The following is a 21197-nucleotide window of genomic DNA, read 5'->3' on the forward strand; positions in this document are numbered from 1 at the left end:
AAGACTGCTGTGGTTCTGGGACAACAGGTCCACCCTGAACGGAAGCTGGAACGGGGTCGCCACAGAGAGGTACAGCAGAGTGCTGAACCAGCGTTGGCGCAATCATACCGGCACTAAGAGGATGATCACCATCCTGTCCTGTTTGATCATCATGAGGACCCTGGGCAGCAACGGCACCGGAGGAAAGGCATACATCAGAGCCCCCGACTGTTAGGATATTCAGGCCTGTCTGCAAAGGCCTGTACTTTAAGAATTTAGGTGTATTCTTATCACTTGGCTAGTTATAGAGGTATAAAAGAAAGAATCAAAATCACTGTCTGCCAGTGGAAGACCCTTCTCTTACTGTGACAGTCTGAGGCCCTGTTCTTAGGCTAAGGCCTTTGGCTAAGCAGCAGAAGCAGCCATAAGCTGGGAAGCAACCGGTCACATCCTCACATTCCAACCTAGTCACATTGAAATAAGGTGCTATTGGGCTGTTAGGAATACAATCCTGTCCTGATAGTGCCTATCACCTCCAGAGAAAGGAAAGTGCCTAGAAAATGTAAAAGGAAACTTAGTTTGATAGCATCCTGTCTGGCAAGAACTCACATATCAATAGCTGGGATGTGAAATCCTCACTTCTGTATTGTTTTGTCATTATAGTTCCCACTTTGCTATTGTTTGTCTGTATAATCTCTGTCTGGTTCTGTGATTGTTCCTGTCTGCTGTATAATTAATTTTGCTGGGTGTAAACTAATTAAGGTGGTGGGATATAATTGGTTACATAATCATGTTACAATATGTTAGGATTGGTTAGTTAAATTTCAGGAAAATGATTGGTTAAGGTATAGCTAAGCAGAACTCAAGTTTTACTATATAGTCTGCAGTCAATCAGGAAGTGAGGGAGTGGGTGTGTGGGTGGGGCAGATGGGAACAGGGAATGTGGGTAAGGAAATTGGAATCATGTTTTGCTAAAGGGGGAAATGGGAACAGGGAATGGGGGTAAGGAAATTGGAATCATGTTTGGCTAAGGACAGGAATGGGAACAAGGACACAGGTGTAAGGCTCTGTGGTGTCAGAGCTGGGAAGGAGGACACTAAGGAAGGAAACTGGAGTCATGCTTGCTGGAAGTTCACCCCAATAAACATCGAATTGTTTGCACCTTTGGACTTCGGATATTGTTGCTCTCGGTTCATGCGAGAAGGACCAGGGAAGGAAGCGGGTGAAGGAATAAGCCCCCTAACACCGACCACGGGAGCAGGAAGGCATCTGACAGGGATCCTCTGTCCATGCCCTGAAACAAGCAGAAAACATGACATTTTCTGTTCTGCCTGGACACGAATAGGTCCACCTGGGTAGATTCCCCACTTGCGGAAGATAGAACTGACCACCTCCAGATGAAGGGACCACTCGTGGCAAGAAGAGAATGTCCTGCTGACATGGCGTTCTTGGCCCCTGGGTGGTGAGTGGTTACAAGATGGATGCCATGCTACAGACGGAAGTTCCAGAGCCGTAGGACTTCTAGGCAGAGGGCAGATGACTCTGTCCTGCCTGTTGAGATAGAAGACAGTGGCCATATTGTCCATCAGGACCTGAACCACCATGTTTTGTATGTGGGGCAGAAAGGCTTCACAGGCTAGGCGAACCACCCTGAGTTCCTGGACGTTGATGTGCAGGGATCGATTGTAACTGGACCAACACTCTTGCATACTGAGATCGCCCAGGTGGGCTCCCCATCCTAGGTCTGAAATGTCAGACGCAAGAGTCACGAATGAGACTGGGGCTGCGAAGGGGACTCCTTCCAGCCCCGATGTGGGATCTTGCCACCAGTTAAGAAATGACAGTACACTATCTGGGATCCTGACCACAGTCAGTCCATGCCACGCCGACTGGGGACATAGATCGACGTCAGCCATGCCTGTAGGGGTTTGAGACGGAGTCGCACATGCCAGACCACGTAAGTGGATGCCGCCATGTGACCTAACAGTTTTAGGCACGTGTAGGCAGTGGTGATCGGTTGGGCATGCAAAGACAAGATGAGGTCACCCATGGAATCGAGTCTTGGGGAGGAAGGCTCTGGCCTGAGTGGAGTCGCACCTGATCCGAGGACCAGCCCTTTATCAACCAATAGTGGACCTACTGGTAGATTTGGATTCCCCCACATCGTAGGTAAGCGGCCAATGGCACTGCATGCTTTGTGAACACTCTCGGGGCTGACAAGAGACCAAAGAGCATTGCCGTGAACCAGAAATGGCGCTGGCCCAATGTGAAATGGAGGAAATGCCAGTGCCACAGGAATATGGAAATCTGTCTCTTTTAAATCGAGGGTGGCATACCAGTGTCCCGGATCCAGGGATGGAATGATGGAGGCTAGGGAGACCATGCGAAACTTCAACTTCTTGAGGGACTTATCAAGGCGACACAAGTCTAGAATAGGTCTGAGGCCACCTTTCGTCTTTGGAATTAGGAAGTAGTGGGAATAGAATCCTCTTCCTTCCATGTTCCGAGGAACTTCTTCCACTGCCCCCAGGCACAGGAAGTTTTCGGCCTCCTGAACAAGGAGCTGCTTGTGAAAAGGGAGGACGGGAAGCAGACCAGGCTGGGAACGGGGACGAGATGACGACTGGTGGCATTGCTTAAAACCCCTGACTCTGTCCTCCTTTTTGTAGGAGCAAGACCGAGCGGCACCCCAAAACCTCAACAACAGCAGAGGAGGTGGAGGGCGGAATGGCTTTCTGGCCTGCTGAGGAGTATGCAGGCCCAAGGAGCGGAGGGTGGCCTGGGAGTTTTTAAGGCCATGGAGCCTTGCATCAGTCAGCTCCAAGAATAGCCCTGTTTCCTCAAAAGGGAAGTCCTGGAGAGTAGTTTGCATCTCCTGGGACAGCCCAGAGGTTATTGCAAAGGCGACCACCCTGGACACCGAGTCCGTGGCATCTCAGGCCATCTGGAGGACACCGCTGGCCACAGCCTTGCCCTTTTCCATGAAGGTGGCAAACTCCTGAGCCCGATCCTGTGAGAGGCTCTCCTTGAGCTTGCTGATCGAGTCCCACAGGTTAAAATTGTATCTGCCAAGTAGGGCTTGATGGTTAGACACCCTAAATTGAAGGCTGGCTGTCGAATAAATTTTTCTGCCAAATAAGTCTAGCCTCTTGGCATCTTTGTTCTTGGGGGTACCACTCACCTGACCCTGCTTACCCCTTTCATTGATGGCAGATATGACTAGGGACCCCAGGGGAGGGTGTGTGTACAGAAGAAAGGAGAGCAGCAGAATACGGACTTCAGAAAAGCAGACTTTGACAACCTCAGGGAACTGATGGGCAGGATCCCCTGGGAGAACAACATGAGGGGGAAAGGAGTCCAGGAGAGCTGGCTGTATTTTAAAGAATCCTTATTGAGGTTACAGGGACAAACCATCCCGATGTGTAGAAAGAATAGTAAATATGGCAGGCGACCAACTTGGCTTAACAGTGAAATCCTCGCTGTAAACACAAAAAAGAAGCTCACAAGCAGTGGAAGATTGGACAAATGACCAGGGAAGAGTATAAAAATATTGCTCGGGCATGCAGAAGTGAAATCAGAAAGGCCAAATCACACCTAGAGTTGCAGCTAGCAAGAGATGTTAAGAGTAACAATAAGGGTTTCTTCAGGTATGTTAGCAACAAGAAGAAAGTCAAGGAAAGTGTGGGCCCCTTACTGAATGAGGGAGGTAACCTAGGGACAGAGGATGTGGAAAAAGCTAATGTACTCAATGCTTTTTTTTTGCCTCTGTCTTCACGAACAAGGTCAGCTCCCAGACTACTGCACTGGGCAGCACAGCATGGGGAGGAGGTGACTAGCCCTCTGTGGAAAAAGAAGTGGTTCGGGACTATTTAGAAAAGCTGGACGAGCACAAGTCCATGGGGCCAGATGCGCTGCATCCGAGAGTGCTAAAGGAGTTGGCGGATGTGATTGCAGAGCCATTGGCCATTATCTTTGAAAACTCATGGCGATTGGGGGAGGTCCCGGATGACAGGAAAAAGGCTAATGTAGCGCCCATCTTTAAAAAAGGGAAGGAGGATGATCCTGGGAACTACAGACCAGTCAGCCACACCTCAGTCCCTGGAAAAATCATGGAGCAGGTCCTCAAGGAATCAATTCTGAAGCACTTAGAGGAGAGGAAAGTGATCAGGAACAGTCAGCATGAATTCACCAAGGCCAAGTCATGCTGGACTAATCTAATTGCCTTCTATGATGAGATAACTGGCTCTGTGGATGAGGAGAAAGCAGTGGACGTGTTGTTCCTTGACTTTAGCAAAGCTTTTGACATGGTCTCCCACACTATTCTTGCCAGCAAGTTAAAGAAGTATGGGTTGGATGAATGAACGATAAGGTGGATAGAAAGCTGGCTACATCGTCAGGCTCAACGGGTAGTGATCAATGGCTCCATGTCTAGATGGCAGCCAGTATCAAGTGGAGTGCCCCAAGGGTCAGTCCTGGGGCCACTTTTGTTCAATATCTTCATTAATGATCTGGAGGATGGTGTGGATTGCACCCTCAGCAAGTTTGCAGATGACACTAAACTGGGAGGAGAGATAGATACGCTGGAGGATAGGGATAGGATACAGAGGGACCTAGCCAAATTAGAGGATTGGGCCAAAAGTAATCTGAGGTTCAACAAGGACAAGTGCAGAGTCCTGCACTTAGGACGGAAGAATGCCATGCACCGCTACAGATTAGGGACCGAATGGCTAGGCAGCAGTTCTACAGAAAAGGACCTAGGGGTTACAGTGAACGAGAAGCTGGATATGAGTCAACAGTGTGCCCTTGTTGCCAAGAAGGCCAGTGGCATTTTGGGATGTATAAGTAGGGGCATTGCCAGCAGATCGAGGGACGTGATCGTTCCCCTCTATTCGACATTGGTGAGGCCTCATCTGGAGTACTGTGTCCAGTTTTGGGCCCCACACTACAAGAAGGATGTGGATAAACTGGAAAACATCCAGAGGAGGGCAACAAAAATGATTAGGGGACTGGAACACATGACTTATGAGGAGAGGCTGAGGGAACTGGGATTGTTTAGTCTGTGGAAGAGAAGAATGAGGGGGGATTTGATAGCTGCTTTCAACTACCTGAAAAGGGGTTCCAGAGAGGATGGCTCTAGACTGTTCTCAGTGGTAGCAGATGACAGAACAAGGAGTAATGGTCTCAAGTCGTAGTGGGGGAGGTTTAGGTTGGATATTAGGAAAAACTTTTTCTCTAGGAGGGTGGTAAAACACTGGAATGCGTTACCTAGGGAGGTGGTGGAATCTCCTTCCTTAGAAGTTTTTAAGGTCAGGCTTGTCAAAGCCCTGGCTGGGATGATTTAGCTGGGGATTGGTCCTGTTTTGAGCAGGGGGTTGAACTAGATGACCTCCTGAAGTCCCTTCCAACCCTGATATTCTATGATTCTATGATATTCAAACCCATTTCAGGGGACATAGGACTTCTTTTCCGCCTTCTTGGATGTGGGCGGAATGGAAGGTGGGGTCTGCCATGCAAACTTGGCAATTTTTAGGACACCCTGGTGGATGGGCAATGTGACCCAGGCTGGGGCAGAGGAGGGGGATGATACTGAAAAGGTCATCGGACTCTTTAGCTAGCTCCTTGACCTCCAAATTCTGGTTGGCAGCCACCATCTTGAGCAGGGCTTGTGCTCTCTGAAGTAATCGGGGGGGCTATTGGTTTGTGAGGGCTCCGCCACTGCCTCGTCTGGGGACAGCGAGGACGACTGCACCTCTGGAGGGTGGGGAGCGTCTCCTTGCTCCATTGGTGACCGCTCTGCAGTTGCCGGGGCCTCCCGCGAAGCTCCCGTTTCTGACTCAGCATGACGCTCCAACTCGGGAGCCAACTGCGCCGGGCGTAGCTTGTCCAATGTAACCAGGGAGAAGCGGTACAACTACAGTGCCAGCATAAAGGTACACCCCACAGGTTCCACTATTGCCACTGGGCGGGCCATTGCCCTTGACCCCATGCCAATGCCGCCAGCACCTTAGCGGGTTCCTGGCTAAGAGGCGATTCGCCCTTTATAGGGAAGCGGCTGAAGGGGCCCTCTGACCTGGACCACTGCCCTTCTGGTGACCAGGGCGGGAATGTTGAAGCATGAGTCTGTCAACTAATCCTCATTGGCGACCGGTACGGAGAAGGCCAGGGCCAATGCCTGCCCTAAGAACGGTGCCGGGGCCCAGGCAAGACCTCAGACCACAGTGGTAACCCTAAGGGCCTCTGTAGTGGGCACGAGGCCTAACATAGGTCCTTTGCCTGAAATTCCCTTCTTGCACTGTGCCTGTGGGCCAGTCAACAGACTGTTTCTTTGGTATAGGTGAGGGGGAACGGTACCAGGCAGATTCCGGTGCCAGCAGTGCACTGCATGTCAACACCAAAATACCGGGCGTGGAGTCCGAGTGCAAGGGCTCCGATGCTGGGCACAGATTGGTCTCCATGAGGAGGGCCCTCAATCGAATGTCCCGCTCTTTCTGAGTCTAGGAATGAAAAGTTTTTGCAGATCCAGCACTTGTCTTTTCTATGAGACTCCCCCAGGCACTTTGAACAGCTATCGTGAGGGTTACTGATGGGCATCAGCCAGCTGCACTCAGAACACGGCTTGAAACCTGGGGAATGGGGCATGCCCTGCGCCAGGATAAAGTCCCAGCTGGGACTCTAACTATGAAACTACTATTAACCCACTTAACAGCTAACCAATCAGTCAACTAAACAACAAAGGAGAACAATCTAAACAGTGAAGAACCAATAATGCTCCTGCTAAGCAAGACCAGGTGCTCCAAGCAATGGTTATGGGCGGTAAGAAGGAACTGAGAAGGCGTAGGGCCAGTGGTGCCTGATATACTGCCGCATGAGCGCGGCACTCCAGAGGGCGCCACAGCTGACCCTACAGATATGGCTAAGGCAAAATCTCCGAAAACTGTGTACGTGGGTGCACACACCTAGAATGGAATCGACATGAACAAGCACTCGAAGAAGAAACTAGAGTTTTTTGAGATGCGGTGTCCTTATCTCTATTCCACTGTGGGGGTATATGCAACCGGAGAATTTTCAAAGCAGTGTCCACTGCTCCACACATACGCCCTGATTCACCTCATGCCTCCAACTGGGGATATAAAAGGTACCCATGCAAATATACATAGGGACCAGCAACTCAAAGAAGGAGCAAATTTACATTTAGCTTTGTTTTCAACACTGCAACAAATTCAGACATTTGGTTAGTAAAAGAGGATACAAACAGAAATTTGGCCCTTTGCCATTCCTCTGTAGGCCTAAAATAATAATTTATAGTATTAACTCTTAAGTAGCTATTAAATAAAAGAAATCTAGACTAGGATAGAATGAATTAGCAAGTGAAGCTCAAACTCTTACAGATTTTCATATTCTTAGGGCTTGTCTACACATTGCATTAGTGCACTCCAGCTAGGGTGTAAATTCTAGTACAGACCAGCGTGTCACACACTAACTGTCCACGTAGTTCCTGGTAGCGTGGACTACAAGTTCCCTAGTGCACACTGACATAGTACCATGACTATGTCAATGTGCAGTCCCTTCAAAACTGCACTACCCCTTTCAACTGCATAAAGTTTATACTTCTTGTCCTCATCTTAAGGACTTTCACAATTCTGCCCCTCCACTAGTTTTTCTGTTCCTATGTCATATTGAATTCCTGTCCCTGTCACACACCTACCCACCCAAAAGAATTTTGGATTATAACTCTGGAGTAAAGTAGTTTCTCATTAATAAACCCATGCAATTGGAGGTTCTCACAACCCCAAAATGTGCACAGATCCTGAAGTCCTTGTTATTTATATCCTCTGTCTCAAAGAGCTTGCATAAATAGTTATGACTATCTAGTCCTTTTATTGTATTAGAACTGCTAAACATGCAACATAGCAATGTATTAAGCCTCGTGTAATGATTGCAGAAAAAGAAAATAAAAACAACCCCTCAGACAAATAAAATGTATACTGTACAAAGCTTCAGCGTTTTCATTCTTAAAATCTACAGCACACAATCCCCTAATATTATACGTATCCCCTGCTATAAAGAACAGATTCTTCACAACATAATCCAGCACAATGTAGCTGTTGCCTTCCACATCATGCAAGCCCCTTAGAAATTGCAGATGCTTCCTCTGCAACAGGCGGACCTCGTCAGTACAAAGTTCAGCTGCCAAAGACTCCCCCTTGCTCCAGTGACATTTCCGGTTTGCAAGATACAGAGCTGAATTAGGAGAAAAAAGATGTGTATAAATGACCTCACAGAATCTTGCACTCAGTGACTTCAGATTCTCGGGACTACCTGTTCCACCCACCAAGAGATGGTAGTCCAAGAGATTATGAAACCTTCACAACCACATATACATAGATAGGACAGATGGCTATAAAAACACAAACCCAACAAAAGAAAATATATTAGATTGTTAGGGGGAGGTTCTTGCCCTCCCCCAATCACTAGAGTGCCTTCACATATCCATCACACCTAAAACATTGGTATTGTATTGGTGAAAAAACTCCTCACCCCAGCCTCCATTACATTTGGGGCAAGGAGCTTGTCAAATCATCATTGTGGAGAAATGTTGGAGGAACTCTATTTCTTCTCTCTCATTACACCTTTTACTAACAGGGCAAGTGGGTTATCTTAACCTTGTTCTCTCTCTCTGACTGAAATGGAGTTATCAGCCAATGGAGTTATCAGCCAATCCAATGAAGTTATGTACACAATAACCTCTCTTTAAAATTGTTCACAATTGACAATCACATCCCCATAGTAGGGAACTCAGGGGTTCACGAGGTATGCGCTCCCCTTCTGCCGTAGGGTTGCCAAGTTTCTACTTGCACAAAACCAAACACCCTTGCCCAGCCTTCTCCAAGGCCCCACCCCCCATTCACTCCATCCCCCCTCCCTCTGTCGCTCACTCTCCCCACTCTCACTCACTCGCACTCATTTTCACAGGGTTGGCTCAGAGGGTTGGGGCGCGGGAGGGGGTAAGGGCTCTGGCTGAGATTGTGGGCTCTGGGGTGGGGCCAGAAATGAGGAGTTCAGGTTGTGTGAGGGGGTTCCAGGCTGAGGCAGTGGGTTGGGGTGCACTGGGGTGAGGGCTACTGGCTCTGGGGTGGAGCTGGGGTTGAGGGGTTTGGAATATGGGAGGGGGCTCCGGGCTGAGACAAGGGGTTGGAGTGTGGGAGGGGGTATGGTACGGGCTCTGGGCTGGGGCCAGAAATGAGGAGTTCAAGGTGCAGGAGGGGGCTCCAGGCTGGGGCTTTGGTGTGGGCTGGGGATCAGGGATTTGGGGTGCAAGAGGGGGCTATGGGCTGGGGGGTTCAGAGGGTGGGATGGGGATCAGGGCTGGGGCAGGGGAGAGGGGTCGGGGTGCAGGCTCCGGGAGGCGCTTACCTCAGGCAGCTCCTGGAAGCCGTGGTATGTCCCCGCTCTGGCTCCGACACGGAGGCATGGCCAAGCAGCTCTACACGCTGCCCCATCCATAGGCACCGCCCCTACAGCTCCCATTGGCTGGGAACCGCGGCCAATGGGAGCTGCGGAGCTGGCGCTTCAGGAGGGGGCAGCGCTCGGAGCCCCCGGCTGCCCCTATTCCTAGGATCTGGAGGGAGAGACATACCGCTGCTTCAAGGAGCCACACGGAGCCACAGCAGGCAGGGAGCACTGCTGACTGAACTTTTAATGGCCCGGTCAGCAGTGCTGACCAGAGCCACCAGGGTCCCTTTTCGACCAGGTGTTCCGGTCAAAAACCAGGCACCTGGCAACCCTACTCTGCCCCTGTGATGTTCCCCTGGTGTTACTGGACCGACTAGTTCAGTCCAATCCTTGACTCTGGGAGCCAGCCTTACTCTGCTCCACTCTGAGAGCCCCCACTCCTGGGCTGTCCACAGCCTCTAGCATGTAAGCTGCTCTGAGTGTGCACTTTTGGCCAGCCGCCGCTTGGATTGTGCAACCGAATGACACTGGACAATATCTCCGGTCCCAAACACAACCCTAGGAAACTCTGTCTTGCACTGTCCATTTATGCCCACTGGATGCTGCAAGCTTGTATGAGTTCGTCAGTTTAACAAAGAAACTGATAAGTACCAGGCTTGTTACAGGAGTCTCCCACGCGCTTCAAACCAAATGCACTGCTTCAGATAGAATAAACAAACAAATACATAAACTACAAAAGATAGATTTTAAGTCATTATAAGTCAAAGCACAACAAATCTGATTTGGTCAAATGAAATAAAAGCAAAATGCAATCTGAGCTGATCTTAACATTTTCAGTTCCCTTACAAACTTAGATCCTTCTCACCACAGGCTGGCTTGTTGCGCTTCAGCCAGGCTCTCCCCTTTGATCAGCGTTTCAGTCGCTTGGTGGTGGTGTCTGTAGATCGGAGTGAGCAAACTACGGCCCACGGGCCGGATCCGGCCCATCAGGGCTTTGGATCCAGCCCAAGGGATTGCCCCCTATAGTGCCGCAGGCTCCGCGCCACTCTCAGAAGCGGCGGGCACCACGTCCCTGTGCAGCCCCTGGGGGAGGAAGGGCAGAGGGCTGCATGCGTTACCTTTGCCTCCAGGCACTGCCCCCAACAGCTCCCATTGTCCAGGAACGGAGAACCGCGGCCAATGGGAGCTTCGGGGGAGGTACCTGGAGGCATGGCAAGGGCAGCACATGGAGCATGGTTCCGGTTGCTTCCCGGAGCGGCGCCACATGGGGCCAGGGCAGGCAGGGAGTCTGCCCTGCCCCAGTGTGTGCCGCTGTCACCCTGGAGCCCGAACCCCTCCTGCACCCCAACCCCCTGCCTGCACCCCGCACCCCTTCTGCACCCCAACTCCCTGCCCTGAGCCCCCTGCCTGCACCCCGCACCCCTTCTGCACCCCAACTCCCTGCCCTGAGCCCCCTGCCTGCACCCCGCACCCCTTCTGCACCCCAACTCCCTGCCCTGAGCCCCCTGCTGCACCCCGCACCCCTTCTGCACCCCAACTCCCTGCCCTGAGCCCCCTGCTGCACCCCGCACCCCTTCTGCACCCCAACTCCCTGCCCTGAGCCCCCTGCTGCACCCCGCACCCCTTCTGCACCCCAACTCCCTGCCCTGAGCCCCCTGCTGCACCCCGCACCCCTTCTGCACCCCAACTCCCTGCCCTGAGCCCCCTGCTGCACCCCGCACCCCTTCTGCACCCCAACTCCCTGCCCTGAGCCCCCTGCTGCACCCCGCACCCCTTCTGCACCCCAACTCCCTGCCCTGAGCCCCCTGCTGCACCCCGCACCCCAACTCCCTGCCCTGAGCCCCCTGCTGCACCCCGCACCCCAACTCCCTGCCCTGAGCCCCCTGCTGCACCCCGCACCCCAACTCCCTGCCCTGAGCCCCCTGCTGCACCCCGCACCCCAACTCCCTGCCCTGAGCCCCCTGCTGCACCCCGCACCCCAACTCCCTGCCCTGAGCCCCCTGCTGCACCCCGCACCCCAACTCCCTGCCCTGAGCCCCCTGCTGCACCCTGCACCCCAACTCCCTGCCCTGAGCCCCCTGCTGCACCCTGCACCCCAACTCCCTGCCCTGAGCCCCCTCATACACCCCACGCCCTTCCTCTGCCCCAATCCCTTGCCCTGAGTCCGATCCTGCACACCGCACCCCCTCCTACACCCGCACTCCCTCCCGCACCCCAACCCCCTGCCCTGCATACAATTTCCCCACCCAGATGTGGCCCTCGGTCCAAAAAGTTTGCCCACCCCTGCTGTAGATGGAGGTGGAAGAGAGAGAGAATGGCAAACGTCTCTCCCTTTTATCAGGTTCTTTCTTCCTTCTTGGCTTTGCTCCCCACCCTTCAGATTCAGGTGAATATTACCTCATCGTAGTCCCAAACGGACCAAGGGAAGGTGGGGTGACTCACTCGAGAGTCCAACAGTTGCTGCCTAGGCCAGTGTCCTTTGTTCCTGTGAGGCTGGGCTGGGCTTGTCCCATACGTGCATGATGAGGTGTGAACTGCCCCTCTGCTCCTGGAAAGATTTGCCTGGGCTTGTTTTAAGCCATGGGGACACATTTTCAGCCTCATAACTATATATATGAAATTACAACCTATAGCATTACTATAACAACAATACTCAGTGCATCATGAGCTTTCCAAAGACACCTGACATGACAAACTTTGCATTGGATACCACACAATCATATTATAAGGATGAACATGGAGGTGGAAGGTGTTCCCCCGAGGTAGAGAGCATCACAGCCCCCTCCCCCTACACTTGAAAAATCTTCCAAAAGACCAACAGCCATATACAGCAATCAGATGTAATATAGTCATAGTTAGCCTCTACTTCAAGAAGGGGCAACTATGGAGTACATGATGCACCATTCCACACGTGCTAAAATGAAGATACTTCTCTCTACAGAATAAGGTGTAGGCTCTGTTGTGGCAGAGCTCAGAAAACTCAGACATTCCAAGCTGCTATGGAGTCTGATTTAGACAAAAGCAATACCCTTAATGAATAACCCTCTCAATTCACAGTATGAAAGACAACAAACACATGCTTCAAGGGGGCACTGTTTTCTGAAGCAGTAACTCAGCTCTGCTACAGAGAGGCAGCCAAACCACAGCAATTACATACAATTAAGCTCTGCAACAGAACAGAGGTCGGCAGAACAAAGGAATTTTTAAAGAATAAAGCCAAAAAGAAAGGTTTCATTGGATGACATGGAGGTTGACACAACACGCAAGATAACAGCAAAATGAAAGCTCCAGTTTTTGCAACATAAAATGCCACGAGGGGGTCAGCCAGACCGTTCTGGAAATATTTCTCCTAAAATCACAAATAAAACCAAAGGCCTTGGATTAATTTCATTGGGAATTCCTCCCTCCTTCCTTGTCACTGAATTTCTGGTCTATGCGAACATACAATACAGAGCATCCAAAATGACTTAACAGATCTTCAACAACTAAGCTGCTTCAATCTCTTCCCACTGATCACTGTGCTCATCTGTCTCTTTTGTGTCTGCCTTTAGCAACAGAAGCAGAGACAAGAGCTGCATGAAAGTCAGAAACAATCCTGCATTTTAGAAATATTATCAGAGCGAAGAAAACCTAGAAAGCTGAGTATCATGCTGCCTGGAGCAGCTCACAGCCAAAAGTGCCAACCTCAGGGCAGACTGTCAAAAGCAGGGCAGACACCCCAAACTAGTGATATGTTCTATAATTAGATTACACCAACCCAGTAACAAATGTGAATTCCTATCTCACTGTACCAGTCTTACCATGGAGTCATAGACAGTCCCTTTGGGCTCTCCAGTCTATCTTGCCACACAGGCAAGCTGGATTTAGTTATAAATGATCACTTACACCAAAAATCACAAAATATTCAGGTTGCTCCCAGTCCCAAGAGACCAGCCACTTACTCCAGATCCATTTGTCTTTGGGATGAGATCTAAGGTACAATACCTACAGCCAATCCTGTAATAAACTAACTAAAGGTTTATTATTAACTAGGAAAAAGAAATAAGAGTTATTTACAGGCTAAAGCAGGCAAGCATATATACACAAATAATTTTAAGTCTGTGATTTCAAAGGTGACAGAGATGTAGTAATCTGTCAACACTGGATGTCTTTTTTTGGGCTTAACTCAGGTCAACCCTGCAGATCTCTGCTTTTTGTTTCTTAGCTCCTGCCCTTGTGAGATTCCAAACAGTAAAGAGAAGAAAAATCTTCATGCTAGCAATTTTTATTTCCCTCTTCCGGCATTCAAGTGGATGGCACAAAGCTTTCTGCACGTACTTCTCTATGGGTGGATTGGGCAATGAACAAAGCTTTTGTCCTACAATGGCCTACTTAATATTTGATAGTCCTCTTGGATAGGTAGGGGAACAGACTCTTCTTGTCTGAGTTCACAATTTCAGAGCAGGTATTTTTACAATCATAAAACAAACTTTATAGCATGGAATACAGACATTACAAGTAAGATTAATGTATGAAGTAATTTACAAGCATTTCATAGAGTCTAAACATTAAATACGTTCTTATAAAGCTAATACGTATTTTGAACAAAACTAACATATAGGTGAGCTGGTTTCGTTTCCAGCTATTAGTTTGTTAGTTCTTAGCTAACGCCTACGGCCTTAGCCAGAGCTGGCACTTTGTTTACCAACATTACACTGAGACCAGCAAGAGATTCTTATCTTAAATCCCAATAAGATGAAAGCCAAAAGTGTTACAATTAGCAGCGCAACAAAATTATTACACTCTTAGATTACAGGCAGTTACATTAATGTTGCCTAACTGTCACAGCAAAATCTTAACCATTTGGGCTGAAATTTTGCATACTGGGCATCTGACCTAGGTTGAACTTTTTTTTTTTTTTTTTTTTTTTAATTTCAGCTAAAACAAGTCAGCTATTTTTGAGAACCAGATTAGATTAGAGAAATATATGTTGTCCAGCCCATGTAAAAAACAAACAAACAAAAACAAAAAAATCACAGCCATGTTGTTGAGATGCTCTAGCGCTTCCACCCTTTGCAAGATAGACTTGAAATTTTGTAGTGGGGTTGCCCTGATGTAAGAGATGTGCCCTTTGTTGTCCCTGTGAAAATTCACCCAAATTCAGCCAATTTTTGAGACTCTGAAAAATCACACTTCATACATGCTCAGTAAAGTCTTAAGAGTTTGGCAGCTACATTCTTTGAAGATTCAGAGAGGCATGTGATCATGTAATTGGAGACTGTATCATAAAACTGCATACATCCAAGGGGGATAAATTAAAATTCCCTATTCAATCTTAATTCTGGCATTTCCTAACATTTAAGCCCCTAGATCAGTGGTTCCCAAGCTAGGGGCGCTGCTTGTTCAGGGAAAGCCCCTGGCGGGCTGGGCCAGTTTGTTTACTGGCCGCGTCTGCAGGTTCAGCCGATCGTGGCTCCCAGTGGCCGTGGTTCACCATTCTCGGCCAATGGGGGCTGTGGGACGTGCTGGCCACCCTTCCCGCAGCCCCCATTGGCCTGGAGCGGCGAACTGCAGCCAGTGGGAGCCGCGATCGGCCAAACCTGCGGACGCGGAAGGTAAACAAACCCGCCTGGCCCGCCAGAGGGTTTCCGTGAACAAACAGCGCTCCTAGTTTGGGAACCACTGTCCTAGCTGGACAGAAAATTTTCACCTTTTGAACTCAAGTACTTCAGTGACAGGGACATTATGAATACCTAGTGTGCTAGATAAGAGATGCAATTCTGCAGAATATTAATGATGTATGTGCCACAACTCAGAGCCACTGCTATACAGAATACAAACTTGCACCATATTACTATATGCATGGCAATGTCAAATATTTTTCTAATGAATAGATGTAAATAACAAATATGTACTTTCATATAACATGCCTATATACATGGTTCTTACCTGAAGAGGTTTTATACTCTGAAACACATTGATGTTTCCAAAATCTAATGGCAGACCTCTCTCTGTTCTGCAGCCGATTTAACCTCTCTGCTAGCCCTCCCCTGCAGAGAATGAAGAAATGCTCAATTAAGCCAAGAATTAGCATTCAGTTTTGCCAAGTGACAAGTCATAGGACCAATGAAATATTTATTCTGTGACCCTCAGAGACAGAGACATACTGTAAAATTACACTCTACAGATTTGCTCAGTCAATTCAGATTGGGCTACAATCCCAATAAAATGTGAGCTTAATACAATACAGAAGATACAGAAATGTTCATCATCCTGGTATTCAAAATTTCAAGTCCCTCAGTCCCCCACCAATATGAGTTTAAAGAAGTATTTCCATCCTCCCTTCCACTTCCACTTTTTTTTTTTTAAATTAGAAGAAAGACACAAATATAGAACAATTTTGAAAACGCCCACATCTGTCAAGGGCAATGCCCCGCCCAGAATGTCATCTTATCCATAACTTCCACCTGGGGTTCACTTTACAGCCACTTTTTCAAAGTTGCTTGCTCGCTGGCAATGAGTGATTGCAAAAATATTCTTTTAGCCACACTTTACCCTATGATTCATTTCACACGCTGGGTCAAGTGTGCATTTCAGTGGCTTGAAAACTCTCCACACTGAAATTAATTCAACATTCTCGAGGTCAGAGGAAGAGGAGTAGCATCTGAAACATACACATTTAAGACAATTTCAAAGCAATTCCTATACCTTTGATACTGACCCCAAAGGGGTCAGTTTTCTAGTTTAAGAACAAAGAGACTAGTGTGTATGAAGCTGCCTTTGGACTATTGTGGGACTATTTGAGCATTTTTCTTCACCTCTGACTTAGATAAATTTTCATATTTATCTGTCTGAGAATAAGATCTGAAAAAATCATTTATGCAGGGCTGCAACTTGTGTTTCCTTTCCCTACATTCAGCTACCATCTATTATTGATTCTTTAACAATAATACTTCCATTTCCATCAAAAAGTGCAGTTAAAAGAAGCTGTGAATTTGCTTGGTTTCAAAGTATAAAGTATACTCATAGATTCATAGATTCATAGATATTTAGGTCAGAAGGGACCATTATGATCATCTAGTCTGACCTCCTGCACAACGCAGGCCACAGAATTTCACCCACCACTCCTACAAAAAAAAAAACCTCACACCTATATCTGTGCTATTGAAGTCCTCAAATTGTAGTTTAAAGACCTCAAGGAGCAGAGAATCCTTCAGCAAGTGACCCGTGCCCCATGCTACAGAGGAAGGTGAAAAACCTCCAGGGCCTCTTCCAATCTGCCCTGGAGGAAAATTCCTTCCCGACCCCAAATATGGCGATCAGCTAAACCCTGAGCATATGGGCAAGATTCATCAGCCAGATACTACAGAAAATTTTCCCAGAAAATTCTTTCCCAGGTAACTTGGATCTTACCCCATCTAAAACCCATCACAGGCCATTGGGCCTATTTACCATGAATATTTAATTACCAAAACCATGTTATCCCATCATACCATCTCCTCCATAAACTTATCGAGTTTAATCTTAAAGCAAGATAGATCTTTTGCCCCCACTACTTCCCTCGGAAGGCTATTCCAAAACTTCACTCCTCTGATGGTTAGAAACCTTCGTCTAATTTCTAATCTAAATTTCCTAGTGGCCAGTTTATATCCATTTGTTCTTGTGTCCACATTGGTACTGAGTTTAAATAATTCCTCTCCCTCTCTGGTATTTATCCCTCTGATATATTTATAGAGAGCAATCATATCTCCCCTCAGCCTTCTTTTAGTTAGGCTAAACAAGCCAAGCTCCCTGAGTCTCCTTTCATAAGACAAGTTTTCCATTCCTCGGATCATCCTAGTAGCCCTTCTCTGTACCTGTTCCAGTTTGAATTCATCCTTCTTAAACATGGGAGACCAGAACTGCACACAGTACTCCAGGTGAGGTCTCACCAGTGCCTTATATAACGGTACTAAAACCTCCTTATCCCTACTGGAAATACCTCTCCTGATGCATCCCAAGACGACATTAGCTTTTTTCACAGCCATTCAAGACAGTACTTATGAGAAATTCCAGATGCTCATTGGAAATAGTTGTTTCTGCATCTGTTTGGTACATTGTAAAATTGGAAAATACAATAAAAGGATATGCCATGCATGAGAGGAATTTCCACGGTAAACAAGGGGGATGGGTAGTTTACAGTTAAGATTTGTTCGGGGGGGGGGGGGTGTTTTTGTTTTGTTTTTTAAAACAAAACCAGAAATTAACTACTTCTTTTGGTTCAAACATACACATACACATTACAACAGAGTTTACAATATTGATATTTGATAAACACCAAGTGATATTTTATATATAATACAGTTGCATACATTATTAAGAGTACTGGTGGGGATATGTTGTACAAGTTATGTATGTATGTTAATATGGAATATGCAAGCAATATCATGGTTGGACAGGTAAGAGGACATTAACTATGAGTATATTTTCCCTTATTAAAGATGGAAGATAGAGCATGGTGCAAAGTTGGTATTGGAAACAGCACAGAATCTAATCTCTTTTCCATGTTTAGAGGGAGGCAAGAATATTTGTTTAAATTACTTTTAATTCTTTTTTAAGGTTTGTACATACAAGCTGGTATTCATGAATTCTTCTCTGCCCAGTGAACTGTCACACTCAAGGTTTCATTTACACAGCAAATGAAGAGACCCTTGGCAGCAATTCTCCAAATCTAAGTCAATTCATTTGGGAGCGCTGTTAGCGTAAGATCCATAAACCTGGAAATCCTGGATGCCCCATCATCTCAGGCACTGACACCCTGACACCAGGATTACCTGGCTGTGTAGACTCCCTCCTCAGGCCCACGCTACCAGCACTCCCAGCTATCTTCAAGACACCAATGACTTCCTGAGGAAACTACAATCCATCGGTGATCTTCCTGATAACGCCATCCTGGCCACTATGGAGTAGAAACCCTCTACACCAACATTCCACACAAAGATGGACTACAAGCCGTCAGGAACAGTATCTCCGATAATGTCACGGCAAACCTGGTGGCTGAACTTTGGGACTTTGTCCTCATCCATAACTATTTTACATTTGGGGACAATGTATACCTTCAGATCAGCGGCACTGCTATGGGTACCCACATGGCCCCACAGTATGCCAACATTTTTATGGCTGACTTAGAACAACGCTTCCTCAGCTCTTGTCCTCTAATGCCCCTCCTCTAATTGCGCTACATTGATGACATCTTCATCATCTGGACCCATGGAAAAGAAGCCCTTGAGGAATTCCACCATGATTTCAACAATTTCCATCCCACCATCAACCTCAGCCTGGACCAGTCCACACAAGAGATCCACTTCCTGGACACTACAGTGCTAATAAACGATGGTCACATAAACACCACCCTATAGCGGAAACCTACTGACCGCTATTCCTACCTACATGCCTCCAGCTTTCATCCAGACCACACACCATGATCCATTATCTACAGCCAAGCTCTACGATACAACCACATTTGCTCCAACCCCTCAGAAAGAGACAAACACCTACAAGATCTGGATCAAGCATTCTTACAACTACAATACCCACCTGCTGAAGTGAAGAAACAGATTAACAGAGCCAGAAGAGTACCCAAAAGTCACCTACTACAGGACAGGCCCAACAAAAAAAATAACAGAACGCCACTAGCCATCACCTTCAGCCCCCAACTAAAACCTCTCCAACGCATCATCAAGGATCTACAACCTAGCCTGAAGCACGACCATCACTCTCACAGATCTTGGGAGACAGGCCAGTCCTTGCTTACAGACAGCCCCCCAACCTGAAGCGAATACTCACCAGCAACCACATACCACACAACAGAACCACTAACCCAGGAACCTATCCTTGCAACAAAGCCCGTTGCCAACTGTGTCCACATATCTATTCAGGGGACATCATCATAGGGCCTAATAACATCAGCCACACTATCAGAGGCTCGGTCACCTGCACATCTACCAATGTGATATATGCCATCATGTGCCAGCAATGCCCCTCTGCAATGTACATTGGCCAAACTGGACAGTCTCTACGTAAAAGAATAAATGGACACAAATCAGACGTCAAGATTATAACATTCAAAAACCAGTCGGAGAACACTTCAATCTCTTTGTTCACTCGATTACAGACCTAAAAGTGGCAATTCTTCAACAAAAAAACTTCAAAAACAGACTCCAACAAGAGACTGCTGAATTGGAATTTAATTTGCAAACTGGATACAATTAATTTAGGCTTGAATAAAGACTGGGAGTGGATGGGTCATTACACAAAGTAAAACCATTTCCCCATGTTTATTTCCCCCCTCCCCACCCCCCACTGTTCCTCAGACATTCTTGTCAACTGCTGGTAATGGCCCACCTTGATTATCACTACAAAAGGTTTTTTTTTCTCTCCTGCTGGTAATAGTTCACCTTAAGCGATCACTCTCCTTACCGTATGTATGGTAACACCCATTGTTTCATGTTCCCCATGTATATAAATCTCCCCACTGTATTTTCCACTGAATGCATCCGATGAAGTGAGCTGTAGCTCACGAAAGCTTATGCTCAAATAAATTGGTTAGTCTCTAAGGTGCCACAAGTACTCCTTTTCTTTTAACTGAAATAGTGTAACTTAGGTCGACTTACTGCAGTATTGTAGACCAGCCTTAAAAAAACTAGAATAGATGTTTTGGCTTTGCTGGAGCCCAGGCTTTGATACCTGGCAAAGGGGGAGGGTCGTGGAACCCAGGCTCCTGCCCAAGCCTGAATGTTTACACTGATATTTTTAGCCCTACAGCACAAGCCCTGCAAGCCCTAGTCAGCTGACCTGGGCTCTGTTACTTGCTTTTGGCAAGATTTCAAGGTATACCATTTTTACTCTGCATCAGCTTCAGGGGTTGTTGTCATGTTATATCTTATGATTTCCTCAATTTTGCTGGCATCTGTGATGCAGGCCTTTGTTGATGCTAGTATTTGCTGTGGTCTTGCTTCATTTTGCCAGACGTTGGCATCAGTACAGGGCCTATTGTAACTAGCTCTTGAACTTAACTGTGGTTCCGTTTCTTTGTGCAGCTGTGTGCCTCGGGATGGGGTGGGAAGGCATGTTATTTTCTAATGCTGAATTTCCTCTTTTGGCAGATCCAGACACTATTATGTACTTAATTGGCCTATATGATTGACTTACATTTTGGTGTATATAATTTGACAGGTGGCAAATGTCATTTTGAAGAATAAAATATGATTCTTTTCTGTGAAGGAGGTGGACAGTATGTTTTTATATAACAAATAGCATACTTTGAGATTTATATCATATCAACCTTTCCCAAGAAAGAACAATTTTTTGTGAAACAATTTAACACGCGCATTCATTTAGCCACCTATTATGCAAAGGTGACCAATCATACATTCTCCATTGCCCACAATTTTTCCATATTTTACCTGGTGTCACTATTTTATCCAGTAAAAAGAAAAGGAGTACTTGTGGCACCTTAGAGATTAATTTGTTAGTCTCTAAGGTGCCACAAGTACTCCTTTTCTTTTTGCAAATACAGACTAACACGGCTGCTACTCTGAAACCTATTTTATCCAGTGAAATCCCCTGGGGAAGACTCCAGTTTAAGAAGCAAGATACATGTCCTAGTTCAGTACTTAACATGAACTTTTCACTGTAGGACCACCACCTCCCTGAGCAACGGTAGCTAGGACTATGGAAGCATTCTTCCCTCAACCTAGCTGCTTCTACATGGGGAGTTAGGTCGGCCTAGCTATGGCACTCAGGGG

General features: G+C 47.2%; 1 protein-coding gene across 4 annotated transcripts in view; it reads right to left on the reverse strand.

The window, feature by feature from the left end:
• The window catches only part of SPIDR (scaffold protein involved in DNA repair), a 332345-nt gene that overhangs the window by 208662 nt on the left and 102486 nt on the right, over positions 1-21197 (reverse strand). For all 4 annotated transcript variants that reach the window (XM_077810302.1, XM_077810303.1, XM_077810301.1 and 1 more), the window contains exon 7: positions 15361-15461. In XM_077810302.1, coding sequence (XP_077666428.1) covers positions 15361-15461 — 101 coding nt within the window. The remainder of the gene's footprint in view (positions 1-15360; positions 15462-21197) is intronic.

Source organism: Eretmochelys imbricata, chromosome 2 (genome assembly GCF_965152235.1).
Source record: "Eretmochelys imbricata isolate rEreImb1 chromosome 2, rEreImb1.hap1, whole genome shotgun sequence".
Classification (NCBI taxonomy): Eukaryota; Metazoa; Chordata; order Testudines; family Cheloniidae; genus Eretmochelys; species Eretmochelys imbricata.